This window comes from Nelumbo nucifera, chromosome 6, assembly GCF_055504915.1.
Source record: "Nelumbo nucifera cultivar China Antique chromosome 6, China Antique-T2T, whole genome shotgun sequence".
In the NCBI taxonomy this organism is placed as follows: Eukaryota; Viridiplantae; Streptophyta; class Magnoliopsida; order Proteales; family Nelumbonaceae; genus Nelumbo; species Nelumbo nucifera.
Window position 1 is genome coordinate 18,677,813 of NC_142654.1, and position 19,587 is coordinate 18,697,399.

Consider the following 19,587-nt stretch of genomic DNA (forward strand, 5'->3'; position numbering starts at 1 on the left):
CAATCGTGTATTTGATCAATTTTCTTCCATCCTCTATTCTAGGCAACACCTCTCCCAAAAACTTTTTGTTTATCCCCCAGATTTCTCTAGCCTTCATGTTTTTGGATATCTTTGTTTTGTTCATCTTCCTTTCGTGAACGATCTAAATTAACTGCTCAGTCTGCTATGTGTGCCTTTGTGGGATATAGTCCTGACCACAAAGGATTTTTGTGTTATGATCTTGCTATTCGTCGTATTTGGATTTCTCGGAATGTTGTGTTTCTTGAACATATCTCCTTTGCTGGGGTTGCTAGATTGCCTGCTTCTTTCATCTTTATTTTGCAGGACTTTGATTCAAATGACACTACTACTTCCTCAACCGAGAGAGATCTTCTTGTCTTCACCTGCAAGCGGCTACGTGTCCCGGCTCTTGTGCCTACAACCCCCCTCCACCCGGTCCAAAGCATTCATCTCAGATATCCTCTGTAAGTGATACCTTGACCCAAGATCCTCCTATTTCAAATAGTAATTCAGTTATTCCACTTCATCATTCTACTTGTATCTCTCGACCTCCTGACCGCTATGGTTTTCCTTCAAATCATAGTTCCTTTTCTGCTGTATTTTCTTCCACAGATATCCCTAGATCTTATCAGCAAGTCATTAGAATTTCTCAGTGGAAGGAAGCTATGGATGCCGAAATTCAAGCCCTTCATGAGAATGACACCTGGGATCTTGTGCCAGCTCCTCCAAATGGTTCTATTGTTGGAAGCCGTTGGGTCTATACGATCAAACTGAAATCAGATGACTCTCTTGATTGATATAAGGCCCGGTTAGTTTCCCAAGGATATAGTCAGGAATATGGGATTGATTATGAAGAAACATTTGCCCCAATCGCTAAGATCACCACAATTCGGACTCTTATGGCCATTTCTGTTGTTTATTCCTGGACTATTTATCAATTAGATGTGAAGAATGCGTTCCTTCATGGCGAATTAAAGGAGACAGTCTACATGAAACCTCCGCCTGGATATTGTAGTGATCCTTCACGTGTCTGTTGCCTGAAGAAGTCTTTATATGGCTTGAAGCAAGCACCCAGGGCTTGGTTTGAGCGCTTTTGGGATGTTGTTGCAACTGGGTATAATTAGAGTTCCTTTGACTACTCCCTCTTTGTTAAGAGAAGACCCCAAGGTATTACTATTCTTCTATTATATGTTGATGACATGCTCCTAACGGGGGATGACTATGACGACATTTGTGAGCTGAAGCCCTTACTTCATAATTCATTTCACATGAAGGACCTGGGTCCTCTCACTTACTTCTTGGGTTTGGAGGTTCATCGTAGCAGTCGAGGGTATTTTATTTGTCAACAAAAATACGCATCTGATCTCGTCAAACTAGATGGAATCACTAACGAGAAACATGTTGATACCCCCCTGGAGTTGAATGTCAAATTATCCAAATCCGAAGGCCTCATCCTTCTTGATGCCACCCTGTACCGTCAGCTTGTTGGCTCTTTGATCTATCTTACTATGACCAGGCTTGATATTTCACATGCTGTTCAGGTCGTCAGTCAATTTGCCTTTGGCTCGAGACAATCTCATATGACTGCAGTTCGCCGCATCATTTGTTATGTTCGAGACACAACCTCTCAGGGGCTGTTTTTCTCTTCCTCATCATCCATACAGTTGAGGGTTTATGCTGATGCTGATTGGGCTGGTTGCCCTGACACTCGCCGATCCACTACTAGGTGGTGTGTCTTCATGGGTGACTCTCTCATCTCCTGGAAGTGCAAGAAACAACAAACTCTCTCTAAGTCTTCCACTGAAGTTGAGTATAGAGCTATGTCTTCTGCATGTGGTGAGATTGTTTGGCTGAAATCACTTTTCATTGATCTTGGGATTTCTCTTCCTACTCCTATCCCTCTATATGCCAACAACACCAACACTATCAAGATCGCATCTAATCCAGTCTTTTATGAGAGGACTAAACATATCGAGGTGGATTGTCACTTTATTAGAGACCTCCTTGTTGTAGGCTCTATATCTCTTCCTCATGTTGCCTCTCACATGCAGATTGCTGACCACTTCACCAAGGCCATGACTAAAAGTCGACATCTCATTCTTGTAGGCAAACTGATGTTGATGTCTACGCATCAGTTTGAGGGGGGAGTGTGAAGATATATCTTGATGTACATTATTAGAGTAGCCCTTGTTGTACAGTGTCATAGTTCTTATTATTTTATTTGTTCTTTTTATCTTTCAGCCCTGTAAGGGCATTCTTGTAATTGTACATACTTTTTATCTCTTTAATATAAAAAGAGGCTCTTTGGGGGTGGGGGTCAACTATTCTGGACACCCCTAGATATGTTTTCTTCTAGATCTGAATTCAGTTCACAGATTCAGCATATGTCGTATGATTCTTGGAGGTTATTGGAGAGTCCAATTGCTGCCCAAGGTGTTGTGTGATCTTGGAGATTGCCCATGACCTGGAAGAATTAGAGAAACCAGTTATGTTCAATGTTTAGGGCTTAAACCTTGGATTGGAAGTGGTGCTCAAAGATTTCTGGGTAGACTTATCACTCTTATTGAGATCAATAGCTAGAAGGTGTTTGGATCCTTCTGGAAGGAGCGGTTGATGGATTTGGTTTTCTCTAGGGTTGGTTCTGGGGTTTCCCTTAAATTTTTGAGCAGTTTTTTGATACCCAGCCTATTACTTTATTAATTTAATTGCCTTTGTTGGAATTTCTAGAAAGTTTTGGAGGACTATCATTTGATTTGGGTTTCTGTACACACCTTTCAGCCTTGTGAAGACTGAAATTGGGTATTTTTTCTTGATGGAACCAATTACTTGGAGTGGGCTTAATCATCCATGATGGCCATTGGAGGTAGGAGAAAACTAAGATATGTGATTGGAGATACAAAGAAGCCAGCTAAGGAAAACCCATCTCATGCCAAATGGGTTCAAGAAAATTATTTGGTGATGACTTGGCTATGCAACTCAATGTAGCCTCACATAAATAAAAATTATTTGTGGGTGAAAATAGCTAAGGAGATTTGGGAAAACATGAAAAAGACTTACTCCCGATGTCTTAATGTTGCTAGAGCTTATTAGTTGAAGAGTAAAGTAAATAATCTTAAAATTTATCAAAAAAAAGTAAATAATCTTAAATAGGGGGAGAAACCTATATTAGTTTACTTCTCTACTCTAAATCTTTATAGCATGAAATTGATCACTTAGAAACAATTGAGAGAGAAATCTATAAGGATGCAACAACATATGGGAAGTTGGTTGAAACAAAAAGGGTCTTTGAATTACTTATAAAAAAGGGTGTTTGAATTCCTTGCTAGCCAGACTATGACATTGTGAGGCAAAAACTACTTACTAGAGACAATGTTACCTTGTCTCAAGTTTATTCACTAGTACACAATTAAGAAAGTAGGAAGGTTATGTTACAAAGTCCACGTATGGAAGCAACTTTAGTGGTTGTAAAGCCAAAGCATAGTGGTGATAAAGAGAAAGATATGAAGAAGGAAGAAAATAGGGAGATATTATGTGATTATTGTAAGAAGTTGAAGCACACTAGGGACAACTTGTTGGAAGCTTCATCCTCATCTTATTCCAACAAGGCTCAAGAATAAGAAGGGGAATGCTAATGCGATTGTTACTATTGATGCTTCACCTTCTTGCAGAAGATTCACTTCTCTAGATGCTTTGGTTGTAGTCAGAGTTGCTTTGACCTAGTTGGAGAGTGAATCTAGTATTACTGGATCATCTCAACCAACTACTATACCTACTACTCCCACTTTATCTTTTGCACACTTAGGTACAAGAGCTATTGCCTATCATGCTGTAGCCCCAAGTAACACTAGATTTTTTTTGGATTGTAGATTTGGGTACCTCTAATCATACAACTAGCATGTCTTCTTTGTTTACCTCTTATTGCCTATTCTTTGGTCGAGACAAAGTATTTATTGTTAATGTCTATCTTGTCCTATTTCTGGCGAGGGAGACATCAGAGTGTCTAATGCCATTTCCTTATCCTCAGTCTTACATGTTCGGATGTTCCTAAGCTTAGTACTTATCTGCTTTCAGTTAATAGTATTACTAAAAATCAGAATTGTTTAGTGACCTTTTCCCCTGATCATTGTGTATTTTAGAATCTAGTGACAAGGAAGGTGAATGGAACTGGTTGTGAGGCAAATGGAATCTACTTGCTTGAGAATCCACCTGGGAATAATAAAGAAGTTCGGAGGTCTTTTGTTTTTTAGTCTGTGAGTTAGATTATGCTTTGGCATAATCGGTTGGGTCATTTATCTTTTGGGTCTTTGATGAGTCTTTTTCCTACTTTGTTTGAGTTAATCTAAGTATCCAATTTGATATATGAGAGTTGTGAACTTGTAAAGCATTGTAGATCAACTTATTCATTAAGTACTAAAAGAAGCATTATTCCTTTTGAAATTGTGCATACTAATGTTTGGGGGCCATATCATACTCATACTATGGAGGGATATAGATATTTCCTATTGTTTGTTGATGACATTCAGGTTTCTCATGGGTTTAACTTATGGGCTCTCGAGATGAGGTCCCTACTTTGATCGGTGCTTTCCATAAAATGGTTCTTACCTAGGTTGGAATTGGAATCAAAACTTTCAGATTTGATAATGCCAAGGAGTACTTTTCCAAACCCTTGGTCTCATATTTCCTTGAGTATGGACTTATCCATCAGAGTACCTGTCCCCACACACCTCAGCGAAATGGAATAATTGAAAGAAAGAATAGACACATCTTGGAAGTTGCCAGAAGTATCATGCTGAATTTTAATGTTCCTTTACGTCTTTTGGGCATGCCATCCACAGCTGTGTATCTCATCAACAGGGTTTCCTCGTGGGTTCTAGATATGAAGACCCCTTTTGATCTTTTATATCTAGATAAAGACTTGTTCACTATTCCCCTTAAGATGTTTTGGTGAACTTGCTTCGTTCAAATTCTTGGACTTCATTGTTCTAAATTTGATCCTAAGGCTACCAAGTGTATTTTTCTTGGGTATGTATAAAATCAAGGGGTGTATTGTTGCTATGATCCTCTCTTTGCGACTTGTTTTGTGCTTATGGATGTTACTTTCTTTGAGAATGCCCCCTATTATCCCAGGGTTTCATCTCAGAAGGAGAGTGGTGAGAAGGGCATTTTTTGCTCCTAACGTCCCATTACTTGTTCCAATCATTGAAGGGGAGTATAGTGAAGAGAATTATTCAAAGTGTAAAGAATTAAGGATGTTTCACAGGTGGTGGAGGTAGGTTGATTTTGTTCACGAGCAGTCTAGGCCAGTTCCAGTCTCTTCTGCAGTGCTAGATCTAGGTGTTATATAGCTCCTTTACCTACTATTATTGCAGATGACATACCTACCACTACTAAGCCTCGACCTCCCTCAGATGGCCTTGACCTCCTTATTGCAGTTTGCAAGGAAATGTTGTTGTATCTCATCTATTGCCCATTGCATCTCCCAGTTTCTTTCTTTTAACAACCTTTCACCATCTTATAAATCTTTTTTGGCATCCACTGTTGCTATATCTATTCCTAGAACAATGTAGGAAGCCTTGTTAGTCCTTGAGTGGAAGGATGCAATGAAGGTAGAGATGGATGCTCTCATTAAAAATACTATATGGGAGTTAGTGTATCAATTGGAAGGGAAGAAACCCATTGGGTGCATATGGGCATTTATAGTGAAATACGATGTAGATAGCTGAGTTGAAAGATATAAGGCCCGACTGGTTGCAAAGGGGTATACACAGGCTTATGGTATTAATTACTTAGAAACCTTTGCACTAGTCGCGAAGATGAACACCATTGTAGTATTGTTGTCCATTGTTGTGAATTTCTTATGGTTGTTGTTTTAGATGGATGTTTTTTTCCTTTTTTTTTTTGATAATCGAAAATGATTTCATTAATCAAGAGAAATAAGATTTTACAAGAATCCCTTGGAGAGGCACGAGATGCAGCCTCCCCTAAACATTACAAGAGATCAGAAGTAAAATTACAATGCTGCCCAAAATAAATGGTCCCTAGTAGAGGCCCCTGTTTAGCAAGATAATCAGCCAAGGCATTTGCCTCCCTACCCACCCACTAATATCTACATGTTATGTGCCTTGTTAAACATTTAACTTTTTTGATGAGATCCCTATAATTCCAAACAACTGAGTCTGGATTTGACAGCCAGCCCACAATCACCTTAGAATCCCCTTCAATTAATTTGTTTTAGATGGATGTTAAGAATGCCTTCCTCAATGGTGATATGTAGGATGAGGTATATATGGAATTGCCCCTAGGTTTTATGATACAGATTTAGGAAAGAAAAATTTTCAGTTGAAGAAGGCTTTGTATGGTCTTAAGCAATCTCCCAGGGTGTGGTATGACAGATTTTAACTTGCCTTGGAGAAGTTTGGTTATGTACAAGCCTAATCTAATCACACCCTTTTTATTAAGAAAGCAGGCTCTTCCTTGACTTTCCTTGTTGTGTATGTTGATGATATTGTGGTGATAGGCAATAACATTGATGAGATTGATTCTCTTCAACAACTACTTAACAAGGAGTTTGAAGTGAAAGACCTAGGTGATTTGCGATATTTCTTGGGAATTGAAGTGGTCCGGTCTAGACATAGCATTGTTATCTTCCAAAGGAAATATGTCCTTGATCTATTGGAAGAAATTGGGAAATTAGGAGTTAAGCCTACCGACACATCTATTAAGCAAAATCATAAGAAAAGTGTAGAAGGTGGTAAGCCTCTTATAAGACAAAGCTATGTTTTAACAGTTGGTTGGGAACTTCTTTATCTTTGTTTAACACCGACACATCTTGATATCTTATGCTATTAGTGTTGTCAGTCAATACATGCATTCTCCTAGAATACCCATCTACTTGTAGTTAAGAGGATTCTTTCCTACTTGAAGAGATGTCCAAGCGAGGCATACTGTTCTAAAATAATAGTCATATAAAAATGGAGGTGTACATAGATGTTGATTGGGCAAAGTGTGTTGATAATAGGGCATCTACCTTAGGGTATTGTGCCTTTGTTGGAGGGAATCTTGTTTCATGGAGGAATAGAAAACAAAATGTTGTTTCTCATTCCAGTGTTGAGGCAGAGTATAGGTCCATGGCTAATGGTGCGGCTGAAATGTTATGGCTAAGATCTCTACTTGAGGAGTAAGGCATTAAATATGGAAGACCCTTGATGTTGTATTGTGATAACTAGGCTGCTATTAATATTGCTATAATCCAATGCAGCATGATAGAACAAAACCAATTGAAGTGGACTGACATTTTATCATAGAAAGAGTTGCCTTTGATATGCAGTTTGCTGATCTCTTTCCCAAAGCAATCACCAAAGTTAAGTTGGAGACAGATCTAAGTAAGTTGGGAATGATCAATATCTATTCCCAACTCGAGGGGGGAGTGTAGAGATATATAGTAGATTAGTTTGCATGGTCTCTCCTTACTGCACCCCTTTTCTCTCATTCTCTCTTCTCTTTTCTTTTTCTTCCTCATCTTTTCTTTGCTCAATTCACATCAGAATTTGAAATACAAGGTGCAGGCTTATGAGCCTTTTCACCATTTTCAACCATAAATATGTGATTACAACTTCTACTCAGTCCACATGCTTCTCAGGAATTTAACATTTTTTGCATGAATAAGTTGTTCTTTCTTGGTTAAAATAGTCACAGTTATTACCTGGAAGCCATAAACTTGATTATAAAAGTTTTGGTATATTAAGGGTGGGATACTTATTGCCTCCAAAAGAATGATAAGAGTGCTACCTTTCAAAGTTGTAGAAAACATTAGTCTGCTTATAGAAGTATTTTTTGGTCAATTTATTTACCCATACAAAACAAGAGATGATAGTTATTCTGTTACTTCTTTATTAGATAGCTTGCTGATTGTATTTGTAATTTCATGACAAAAGCTGACCAGGTCACAGGCATCCTGGAAAGGTGCAGCTGGCAGTTCAAGTTGGAAGGAGGAAGCTCGAAGACGATATAATCGTCGAATGCAAGAGGAGTATGAAGAGGAAATGGAGAGAGTGGTGAGCTTAGATGTTTCTCATTTTCTTTTGTCATTGACAATGTTTTTTTTGATGAATGTCATTGACAATGTTATCAGATTCAGACTGGAAACAGAACCATTTTCATCACTGAGTTGCTGGATAGTCCAGCTATCTGGTTCGACCATTTGACTCATTAAAAAATTCCAAAAAGAAAAAAAAAAGAAAAATTTGAAAAGGCAAATAATTGAGGATTGCCCTTTAAAGATATTTTATGTCAAAATAATATTAACACAATAAAGATTATAGGTTGTAACAGTTGCAGGAAAAATCTCTTCTGCTGGAAAGACATGACACGGAAGGGCTTCGATCAATCAACCCATCCCCCCTGCCCCCCTGAATTTTGATGAATAATACCACCTGATTCATTACCACTTTATGATACTGGTTAAGTACTTAGTGGTTACAAGTTTTTCCAGTATCATAGTTGAATCCGCATAATCCATATATTTAAGGTAGGTTTAACTAAGTCTATATTTCAAAGAACTTTATGATACCAGCTAAGTGGTTAGCCTAAACCATTTTAGCCTAAACAACATTGGTTATTGTTTTATTTTTTAGAAAATGGTAAGGTAAATATTATTAAAAAGAACCAGAATACAGAGTACAATCGGCCCCTCAATATAACTGGGGCCTAAAATCAAGAAAACACTACAAGATATCACCTGCCAACAGCTGGGCACCCAAGACCCTTGGTTGAACCCCTTTCACAGCAGCAGTCCAAGAGACTAACTTCCCAAAAGTAAAGGAGATTAGTTGGTTATTTGGTCACTATTAGTTGCTTTTGTCAATAACTTGTTTCAGTGGCATAAATTAGGAGCATGATATGTTTGTATGCTGGCCTGTTGAAATCACCAAACAGATTACTACTTAGTTAACGGTACATAGTTCAATAAATTCTATAACTTTCTTTCTTTCAACCATTGAAAATTTGTAATTTCTAGGATTAAAACTCACTAAACAACTTGGGTTTCACAATTTAGAAGTGGAAGGGGACTCTCAGCCTCTCGGCTAGTCATTTCCTGGACAAGATGCAGTACCCAAATCCCATGGGTGTTCTGGTATAAATTTAGGGAGATTGAGTACTTAATAAGGGAGCTAAATGTTACCTTTAAATGGGTGAGAAGAACAGCAAATGAAATGGCAGAAACAAGGGGCTGTAAGACAATATTTGTTTTGGGCAGAACTGTGAACTCTTGTACTGCAGGAGTGGATCCTACACCCATCTTCTTGTAAACTTCAAGTTACATTAATAAAATTATTTTCTGCTGATAAAAAATTGTAGTTTCTAGGAGTAAACCTGACATGCTCTGAAGTCTGAAGTAGACTTAGCAATGCATTTATTGAAGATCTGTGAAAGAAAGTGGGTACCCTTCAGTATGATGATCCTTGCATGATGTTGACTGTACTTCAATGATGTTTTGAGACCTGTTAAGTGTTTTTTTTTTTTTTTGCAGCTACCTTATTATCTGCTTTTTTTTATCTAAATACATTTGGTTTAGTTTCCACTTTAGTTGCTTTTTTTTTATAACTTCCACTTCAGTTGCTTTTATTAATAGGATTATTATTAATTATGAAAAAATAATAGGATTATTATTAACTTACAGAACAAAAATACAGGGGTTTATACATTGTTACAAGTATCTTATAATTCACTAAATGTAAGCCCATCTTTCTCACCTGGTGACTCAGCTCCCAGAGTATTTTATACCACAAGTATAAAAAAAAAGAAGAATCAAATGTTTATACCACTTATCCATTCTTACTTCCTGCCAAATTTGTCCATAATGTAGCCCAGCCCAAGTGGTATCCTCTATATTGGTTGCCTTCAAACCTTCTAACAAGACAGGGTGTGCCTTCTTGGTGGAACATTTTGGTCTATGCAGAGCCACTCAAAAATTTTGGCAAATTGATAATCCTTCTTCTCAAAGGAGTTTTTGTTGTATTCATTGAGAGTTCTCTCCTCAGGCCTTAGACCTCTGGATCACTGATGGTACTTTTGTCTAACTACAGTTTGAAGGAATCTGGATATACATGTGAAACTCAAGTTACAAAGGTACTCCACTTGCATCTGTCATCCTTAAATTGTGCCAAAGATGTTCAAGACATGGAATTCTTTTTGAGAAAAAGAGTAACTTTATTATAGAGAAAACAAGTACATGAGATGATGTACAAAAGGCTAGTCTCACACAGGTTACATAGGCATTATACTATCACCATAAAAGTTTCTCTGTGAGCACCAGACTTGGCTAAATTATCTGCTACAGAGTTTATAACTGATCTCTAGCCTCGTCTAGGTAGTGAGCCAGTCTCCAAGGTCCTCCTCCCCAAGCCACTTTATTGTGTTGCTAGAGTCACCTTTGACCACCAGGTTGGTCAGGCCTAGTCTTCTTGTGATAAGGAGGCCATTTAGCACTGCTAGGACTTCAGCCGTTCAAGACATGGATTCTTGGGGGGAAATACCTGGTCAATGAGCCCCTAATTTGACAGAATAAGCCACTAGAGACCTAGTAGTCCCAAAGACCTATGCCATAATCATATGAAACATATTATAGCACTTTTTATACATTAATAAAATCAGAAACATCAATCATCAACAGAAAAGAAAAGGAAAAAGGAAAAAAACTATGCCATAGTCTATGATGGATGAATGTGTAGCAGGCCTTGGATAAGAAAAATAAATAATCTAACAAATAGGCAAATTTGTGGAAAAAGGACCTTTCTTTTTCAGAAAAATTGCCTGACACTTTAGATTATTCTTATATTAACCTTTATTTAAATATTTTCTTATTGTAGTCCAATAGTCCCTAGCCATAGATTGATAGTGTTTTGCATTTCCGGAAAATGTCATTGTTAGTGGTCTCTTTATCTATTTATTTATAATGTATATCTAGCTTTCTTTTTACTATATTGTTTTGGTGTCATTGAACCACTGAACCACACTTGGGCCTCAATGGCCTAAACCCCATTGTTGAATTGCCAAAAGGGTCATTGTCCATGTTGAATTGCATGACACTTTAATCAGATCAAACCATAAATCACCTGGGAAAGAACATGACAGTGTCTGGATGCATTGACTATGCTGGTTCAAACTAAAATCATCTTTCATTCTAGTATGTCCTGGAGGTGCCATATTGATAGAAATTTTGTGGTTATATATCTTATATATGCAATAAGTTAAGGGCACTATAGTTGGAGCTTTTCAAGGATCCTGTCTTCTTTTCAACATCACGAGACTGATATAAGAATGAGAGTAACTGGAAGGTAGTTCACTCAATCTCACATCTGTTCTGTGTGGATAACATGTTTCGCTTTCCTTGAGTTTGTTCTGCATGCTTCAACTACATCAGTCATTGTTCCAAATATCTCATAAACAGTTCTTCAGGCTATCTTGACTTGCAATTATTTGTTCACGATAATAATGTAAAAATTTTATTAAAAAAAAGATATTACAATATAAGGTGATGAAGTTTCACCTTGAAAGAACAAAGCTTACATACAAAGTAAATATAGACCATATAACTAAACATCTTCAACAACCAGATCTAAAGAGGACTAATCCACTAGTGTTTTTTTTTAATGCAATCTAACAGTGATGAATGGATATCCTTCACAGTACTATATTGCTTCTTTGACTTGCAAAAATTTTGCCCCCAGGTCTATGCTGAGCAGTTGAGATATTGCTTGCACATATTCCTTGATTATGGTTTTTTGTGTAAATACCTCATTTTATGGTGATCTCTTTCCTGTGTCTTTTGTAGGAGCGTATAAGACGTATGCAAAGTGTGTTCAACAGAGAAAGGAATAAATATAAGAAGAGCTATGAGAGTTGGAGAGAAAATGGCCCAGGAGCATATCATCAACATTTTCAGCGTGATGATTGGTATTGGAAGACTGATACATCCTACAGAGACCGAAGATCTAATTCCAGGGCAACCCCCAGAGAAAGTGGAAGCTATTCATTGTCACATCACTATTCAGTTTTGGGCCTCGACAGGTAAGGGACAATAGGAGGCTAGGTTAGCAGAATATCTAAGTTATTTTTACTTGTCCATTTTATTCATACTTGTATAGAGAAAGAGGGAAACAACTGGAAAGTGATTCTGTTGTTCTAAAGCGGGGGGGGGGGGGGACAGTTACCTTTGGAAATTAAGTTATTAATAAAATGTACAATCCCTAAGGTTCTGAAAATGAGTAGATCAGATATAATTATATGTATTTCTAGAATATCTTTTGGGCCTTCAGGTGGCATTGCACTTTTGTCTGTTCTGAGAAAATAGACATCCTGTTTTGTTTTCCTTTGTGTGATTATTTCTTGTGTTGTCTTCATCCTTGTAAATTAGAGAGCTCATTGAAGTCAAATTAAGTAGATAAAAAAGAGGCATTGTTATTGTACATAAGATTCACTATTCATGAACATATGGCGATCAAGATATTTGTGTTGTGGTGGGCTTCTCTTAAGAAGGGAGTATCTGGATGTGCTTGTCATCACCTTTTATGGTCATTACATCCATAAGCCCTTAATTGAGAACTTGTGAAAGGTACCTTTTTATATCCTTATCCATTTGACCCTTTCCACAGAGAGAGAGAGAGAGAGAGAGAGAATTCAAGTTGTATTTTGATTACAAGTATAAAAAAGTTATATTTTGATTATTTCCATGTTCAACTCATTCTTTATATCCTATGCTTCTAAACTGGCAAGAAGGCAGAATTTCTCATTGTAATTTATTTATTTATATTTTAGATCAAAGAGGGGAACAAATTGTCCCCATTTACTAGGACAACATGGTCCCACATGTAAGACTTATGTGTAGCATTTACAGCTCATACATTGATTGGAGCTTGATAGATGTTCTTTGTTCACATGTAACCAAGATTTGTTAATGATTAAGAGACAGCCAAAAGATGCACATAAAGGACCATAGCCCAAAAATCTTTACAGTATAATGTGCTTTACACCCAAGGCAAAATACCACCTATAGAACATTTTGCCTCTCAAATCTCAACCCTTAATGCTCATTGAGAAAAAGAGCCCAATAATTCAAAAGACAACAATGGCAGCACAAAATGAGGCCTATGAGAATCTTGAATGCCTCTCCTATTTGCTCCTTCCATGGTTCCCAACATGTAGCAAAAGGAATCATAGAATCATAGAGTCATAGACCACAGGAGCAATGTAGTTTTTCCATTTTTGCTGAAATTTCAAAATTATGGTTTCATCAGGAAAATCATAATATAGAAGGTCTTGGTTTATGTGTATCATCCATATAATGTAAAGGGTATACACACGCACACACACACACAAAGGAATTGGAATTTTGTATAGTTTTGTTCTTTAGTAATGAGGTAATGGAAAATTTTAGGCTTCTCCCTGAAAGTTTTCCTGGGAATTCATTTTCTTCTGAAGAGAACAGTTCTCTACATCTCGATATTAAGTTCTAGATTATAGTGATTATTCTGGCAACAGTAATGGCTACCATCCATGGGTTATTTTAATGCATTTATTTTGATTAAAATTTTAATGCATTTAGTGTGTGTAATTTTGTATTGCATTACTATTTCAATGGCAACATTTATATGTTGGGCCATTAACAAAATTGTTTTCTCCTTTATAACAGATTAAGAACAAAACCATACACGGATGCTGAGATTAAGGTATTCTTTATATCATTTTTCTGATGCCAAAATTGGTGCTATAAAATTATAGTGTTTGGTTTCTGAAAATGTTTCTATGAGTCATTTATTAATCTAGGTTTAGTCAGTGTTTAGGAAACCAGATCAGACCAACTGGTTGGACTGGTTGAACGGGAACCTGGGACCTGGTGGTTCAGTCACACCCCAATAACCATATTTGCTATAAACCCAGTGAAAACTGGATGACGGTCCAGTTTAACCAGAAAGCTGGTGAATCAGTCCCGGTTTCATGAAACCGCTCAGGTCCTTAAATAATTGAAAATTTAAAATGTGTTTAACAGGACTTGAACCCATGACCTCTTATTTTCATTTATTGTTTAATTACCACTAGTCCACCTCTTTACTTGTGTTAAGTAATGACTCTTTATTGTACATATTACTCTTTTACACATATTTTAAAGAAAATGTAAATTAAAAGACTTGAACCCTAGTCATTTGTTTTAAAAATTAAGTAACTTGCCATCCATCCACCATATTTAAGTATATTAAAAACTGTAAAATATATTATATACAGTATTTATATGACCCATAGTATATATGTATATACCATGTCATCACAGTTTGACCTCTGGTTCGACCCTGGTTGAACCTTTGACCTGTGACCTCTCCCTTCTCTGGTTCTATGCCTGGCCTGGTTCTTTGAACATTGGGCTTAGCAGTTTAATTAAATGAGTTTTTTACATGATTTGACACTGACTAATCCATATATATATTTTGATCAGTGAAAGTGATTTTATTAATAAAAAGATATGAGAATTAGAGGCTACCCCTTGCTTCTGACTAATCCATATATTCACTCCTAGTCTCTCTCTCATATATATAAAAAAAAGAATGCTAAGTATACAGGTCCTCATTCAATAGATACATTCATCTTGGACCACAATATTCATCCTTGCTTTGTTTGTGTCAATTCGTTTTGATGGAAAACAGTCCCTAAAATTTGGTCCTTGACTATTGATTTATATTGTTCCTAGTCCTCCAGAATAATGGTCCCAAAATGTTGGTTGACTACTGACTTATGTCACTTATCCAAGAAAATATCTTTCATGGCCCTTATCATAAACTACTGCACATACAAGTGCACTTAAAAATTACAGTGGGGAGAATATATTGCCAGAGGAACACCATTAATCTTAAATTCTAATGGGAAACACTCGACCTAACTGACTTGAAATAGATGCAATAAGGCTTAGTTGGGTTAATGCACTCAAGATGCAAAGTTGTACCTTTAATTAAAAAGTTTTTTTGGAACAGTAACAATAAAAGTTTAATCGATTTTTGTCTTAGAAGAGGTTAAGTATATGATTTTATTAAGTATAATAAAAACTGTACAACAAGAAGCTGTTCATAGGAAAATTACAAAACATCTGCCCCCAAAGATCACAATAACACCAATCCATGACTGTTTACAAAAAAGTATCATATAGAACAAATGAATTATAACGTCTTTCTTTAAAATACTAGTGAATAGCCAACCAAGAACACAGTTTTCCTACTATTTTCTGCACCACTGATTCTGCTAAGCTTTGTTTTGGAATATCCTTGTATTCTTTCCTGCCATATAACCCACAAAACAGCCACAGGAACCATACTCCAGGCAACCTTTCCCGTCTTACTCAGACCCTCCAATCTTCACCCCTTCATAAAATCTACAATAAATTCTGGCCAACAACTTCTTACTGAAAGCAGAGCCAAATTCCCGATACAAATAGTGTAAGCAAAGCTACAGTGGAGTAGCAAATGATCCACTATTTCTGAGCACAGCCATTACAAAACACATGATTTGCATTAGCCAGGTTTATACATTATACCTATCTTCAACAGATTATCTCTTGTAAGAATTCTATTCAAATAGGCAGTCCACATAAAAATGATACTTTCATAAGGGATATTCTTGCACCATATACTGTTGGTAGGGAATTCTTGCTCAAATTAATCTGACCAAATAGTTGCATACAGATCTAACAGAGAATTTGTCAGTCTTCTCCCAAGACTATACCCTTTTATCTGCTTTGTTATAGTCCACTCGAGTGCCATATAACATCTGCAACAATTCTACCATGAGTTCTACTTACTCAATCATTTGCATTCCTCCTGAACTGAGGCACTTACACAATACCACCGCTCTACACCTGCATGCAGCCAGCCACACTTCTTTATTGGAGGCTAGTTCAAACAGAGCAGGGAACACTTCCATTAAGGGTCTATTGCTACACCAACACTCCTTCCAGAATTTCACTTTTTGCCCATTTCCAACCTCATTTCAGAGTATCAGGCTTTTAGTGAACAGACCATACACTTTTTCTATTCCTTTCCAAATAGAACAGCCATATTTTTGGTGAGCATCTCCTGTATCCCATCTCATATTCCTTATCCATACTTAGCCTGTATCACCCTCTTCCAAAGCTCTGTTGTTCATCAAACCTCCAAAACCATTTGTTTAACATGGCATTATTCACATTCTTCCACCTCCTTACACCCAAACCTCCAAACTTCTTTGGTTTGCATACCTTGACCCAATTGATCAGATGATATTTTTTCTCCTTCCATCCCTTCCATGAAAAAAATTCATTCTCTTTTCAATGGTTGTTGCTATACCCACTTGGATTGGGTAGACAAAAAGCAAATACACTGGAATAGACGATAATACACTGCTTTCCATGATGCAAATCTCCTCTCAACTCTATCTAGAATTGGTTTCCATAGCTTTTTAATTGCATTTAGCTCCTAAGTGCATCCCTAAATATTTTGTCGGCAACTTCTCTACATTTACAACCCTACTCCTTTGCCCACTGTCCCAAGTCTTGCACTTCCCTCACTACCAACAGTTAAGTTTAATGAGTATTTACATGTAAGCCAATCACCCCCTCAAACCATCTGAGTATTGCCATAGCATACTCCAACTGGTTGTGAGAAGCATCGAAGAAAAACAGTGTATCATCAGTAAATTGCAATGTAGGTACCTCGGCCCTTTCTTCCCCTATTGAAAACCTTCCAAGAGTCCTCCCACTACAGCCCTCTTCACCATTCTATTAGCATTTCCATAATACAGATAAATAAAAAAAGGGGGACAGTGGGTCCCCTTGTCTTATTCTCGTGGACGGTCAGAAATTATAGCCCCCAATACAGATTCAATTTTTTGCTAAGACCTTAGAAATGATTTTATAAATGCTACCAATGGGACTAGTAGGCCCATAGTCTCTAAGCTTCCTAGCCCCTTTCTTCTTTGGGAGAAGGGTGACGAATATGGAATTTAAACATCTCTCCAAAGCTGCTGAGGTGTGTAATTCATCAAATACTCTCATCATGTCCTCTCTATCAAAATCCTAACACCACTTACAGAATGCAGTTGTAAAACCATCTGGGCCTGGTGCATTATCCCCCTCCATCTCTTTAATTGCCTCCTACACCTCCTTGCTAAAACTTCTTTCCAATTGTCTTGCTTGTTCTAATGAGAAAGCCACAAAACCAAGCAATCTAGTTTTGATATTTGTTTCCATTTTTCTTAATAGAGGATTGCATATGGTCAACTATGATTTTTAGTACTGGCCTCTTTTTCAATTGTTTCAACATTTACTACCAATCTTTTTACAGTGTTCTCATGCTGCATTTGCCATTTTGTGAAAAAAAATAGTATTGTTATCTCCGTCTTTCAGCCACAAGAACTTTGATCTTTGTCTCTACTTCATCTCCTCTAGATTAGTAAAGCTTATCTACACCCAGATTGTCTTATAAATTAGGTTCCTTTGGAACCTCCCCCCAGAATGTTTGATCTGTATTTGCCCCTTGCCTAGCTAAGCCAACATCCATGCTGTTTGCACTCCTAGGCACTCGTTGCAATGTAATCATTATTATCAGCAACCAGCTTTCTAACTTCTCTTAACACATCTGTATATTCATGTTCCTTGAGTGTTGTGCTTCAGCCATCCCACTACTATGGAATATCCCTTCACTGTTATATTTTTCTATTGGAGTCTTGCCCAACCTCAGCCCATGTAGTGCTGCCAACAATTGTGCTCTTGGTGAGTCTCCATATCCAATTGGACCTCTGAATAGAGAGCAATTATAGCCCTATTCTCTGGTTTTCCAAAGATGCAACCATCAAAATTCATTTTAACCTTTTGAGTTGGGTGGCAGCTAATATATCCTTGTTCTAGCTTTAACATAAGATGATGAGCTGGGCTAAATTGGGTAATTTATATTTTAATGCCTGCCATCAGTTTGCCACAGATTTACTGCACAGTAAATTTTAGGGTTTCCAAGGAAAGAAGCTTGTTAGTGTGGATGAGGTTTAGCTAGCTAGCTACTCAAAATGATAAAGGAAAATTTTTGATCTGCTGCTTATTATGGTTTTTTGGAATTCTGGTTGATTCTCTACAGAAAGCTCACGGCCAAAACAATGTACTTTTTGATCATATGAATCAGATTCTGTTGCATAGACATTTTACCATGGCTAGGCACTTTACATAATAAACACATATGATATGTGCTTACTACCAAGTATAATATTCCCAATATGAAAACAATGCCATACTTTTTTTTGTCTGCAGACAGCTTTTAGAGAGAAGGCAAAACAGTACCACCCAGATCAAAACCAAGATAATAAAGGTAAGCATTGAGTCACCATTGTCTGAATTATTTTAATAATTCGCTGTGGAATTGGATTCACTAGACTAGCTTTCATTGTTCTTTTCATCTACTTTGTTCAATTGGAATTGGGAACTTGATTCATTTCATTGCAGAGGCTGCTGAGGCAAAGTTTAAAGAGGTGTTGACGTCATATGAGGCCATAAAATTAGAAAGGAAGCAAGGCAAGTTGTGAACAACCAAAAACTATCAAAGGGATTTTGTTACTTGAACGACAATTACGCAGGCAGAAAAATTGTCGATGTACACCTTGCACTAATGGCAGTACATTTTCAAGGTGAAAGTTGATTCATCTTCGGCATATTCTTTGTGGACATTTTCAGAATTGGAGAGATGAAAATTGCATCTTGCGAGCAATCTGATCTCAATGGACCAACACTGAGTTTACCATACGGAATGGACTTTTGTGTATCTTTACAATTGCTTCTCTGGTGTATGAGCAATCTTTGTAACTTATAGTTTAACCTGATCCAAATAAATATAAAATTATCATTCCTGTCTCTCGTGCACGCATGCACTCACACCAAGTAATAGATATAACACCCTCTGACAGGAATGCACAGAAGCAGGCAGATCGGTGAATAGAAATTAGAAAATCAACTTGCAATGAACAAGACGGTAAGTTGAAAACCCCTAGGCCTATATGCAAGAAACCCCCAATGACACACACACACTGAAGGAAATTGTGAATTTTCCTCTGTTCAGTATGCTAAAACGAATAAGAATGAACCTAAAGAAACAAATGTTTAAAAATACAGAATACTCGGTCTCTTCTGTTTTAATAAAAGCTATGCTTTCTGTTGCTGATAAAAAAATACAGAATACTCGACTCGGTCCAGGCGTCCAGCCAAGGTAGATAGAAATCCTACCTTTGGCCCCTAAATGAGTCAATACCACCTTTTTGTGGATATGGCAAAGTTGGCCCAGTACCAGTGAATTTACTCTAATTCTTAAAGTAGTCATTGTGTCCAATTGAATAAATCCCAGGTGTCATCTCCACAGGGGCTATCCTCCTTTTAAATGGATATGCTGTTCCTCTAACTCACCCCAGACAACTTCCACCTCCAGAGCTACCATTGGATCCCGTGTTCTTATGACCATGCCAATGGTTGACAGAGCTGGATTGGAGAGATCACCTGCAACAAGGAGGGGCCCTTCTCAGCCACTTCTTACC

The 19,587-nt window shown here is 37.3% G+C and overlaps 1 protein-coding gene across 3 annotated transcripts in view; it reads left to right on the plus strand.

The window, feature by feature from the left end:
- Positions 1–18,913, plus strand: part of LOC104591226 (Chaperone DnaJ-domain superfamily protein) — a 45,320-nt gene extending 26,407 nt beyond the window's left edge. The window contains exons 3-7 of one of the 3 annotated variants that reach the window (XM_010250015.3): positions 7,935–8,054; positions 11,834–12,069; positions 13,691–13,727; positions 18,317–18,374; positions 18,509–18,913. In XM_010250015.3, coding sequence (XP_010248317.1) covers positions 7,935–8,054; positions 11,834–12,069; positions 13,691–13,727; positions 18,317–18,374; positions 18,509–18,588 — 531 coding nt within the window. In that variant the 3' untranslated portion in view covers positions 18,589–18,913. Of the gene's footprint in view, positions 1–324; positions 465–612; positions 2,340–7,934; positions 8,055–11,833; positions 12,070–13,690; positions 13,728–18,316; positions 18,375–18,508 lie in introns of those variants that run through there. The other 2 variants (XM_010250016.3, XM_019196616.2) reach the window with 2 other exon arrangements.
- The last annotated feature ends 674 nt before the right edge of the window (positions 18,914–19,587 follow it).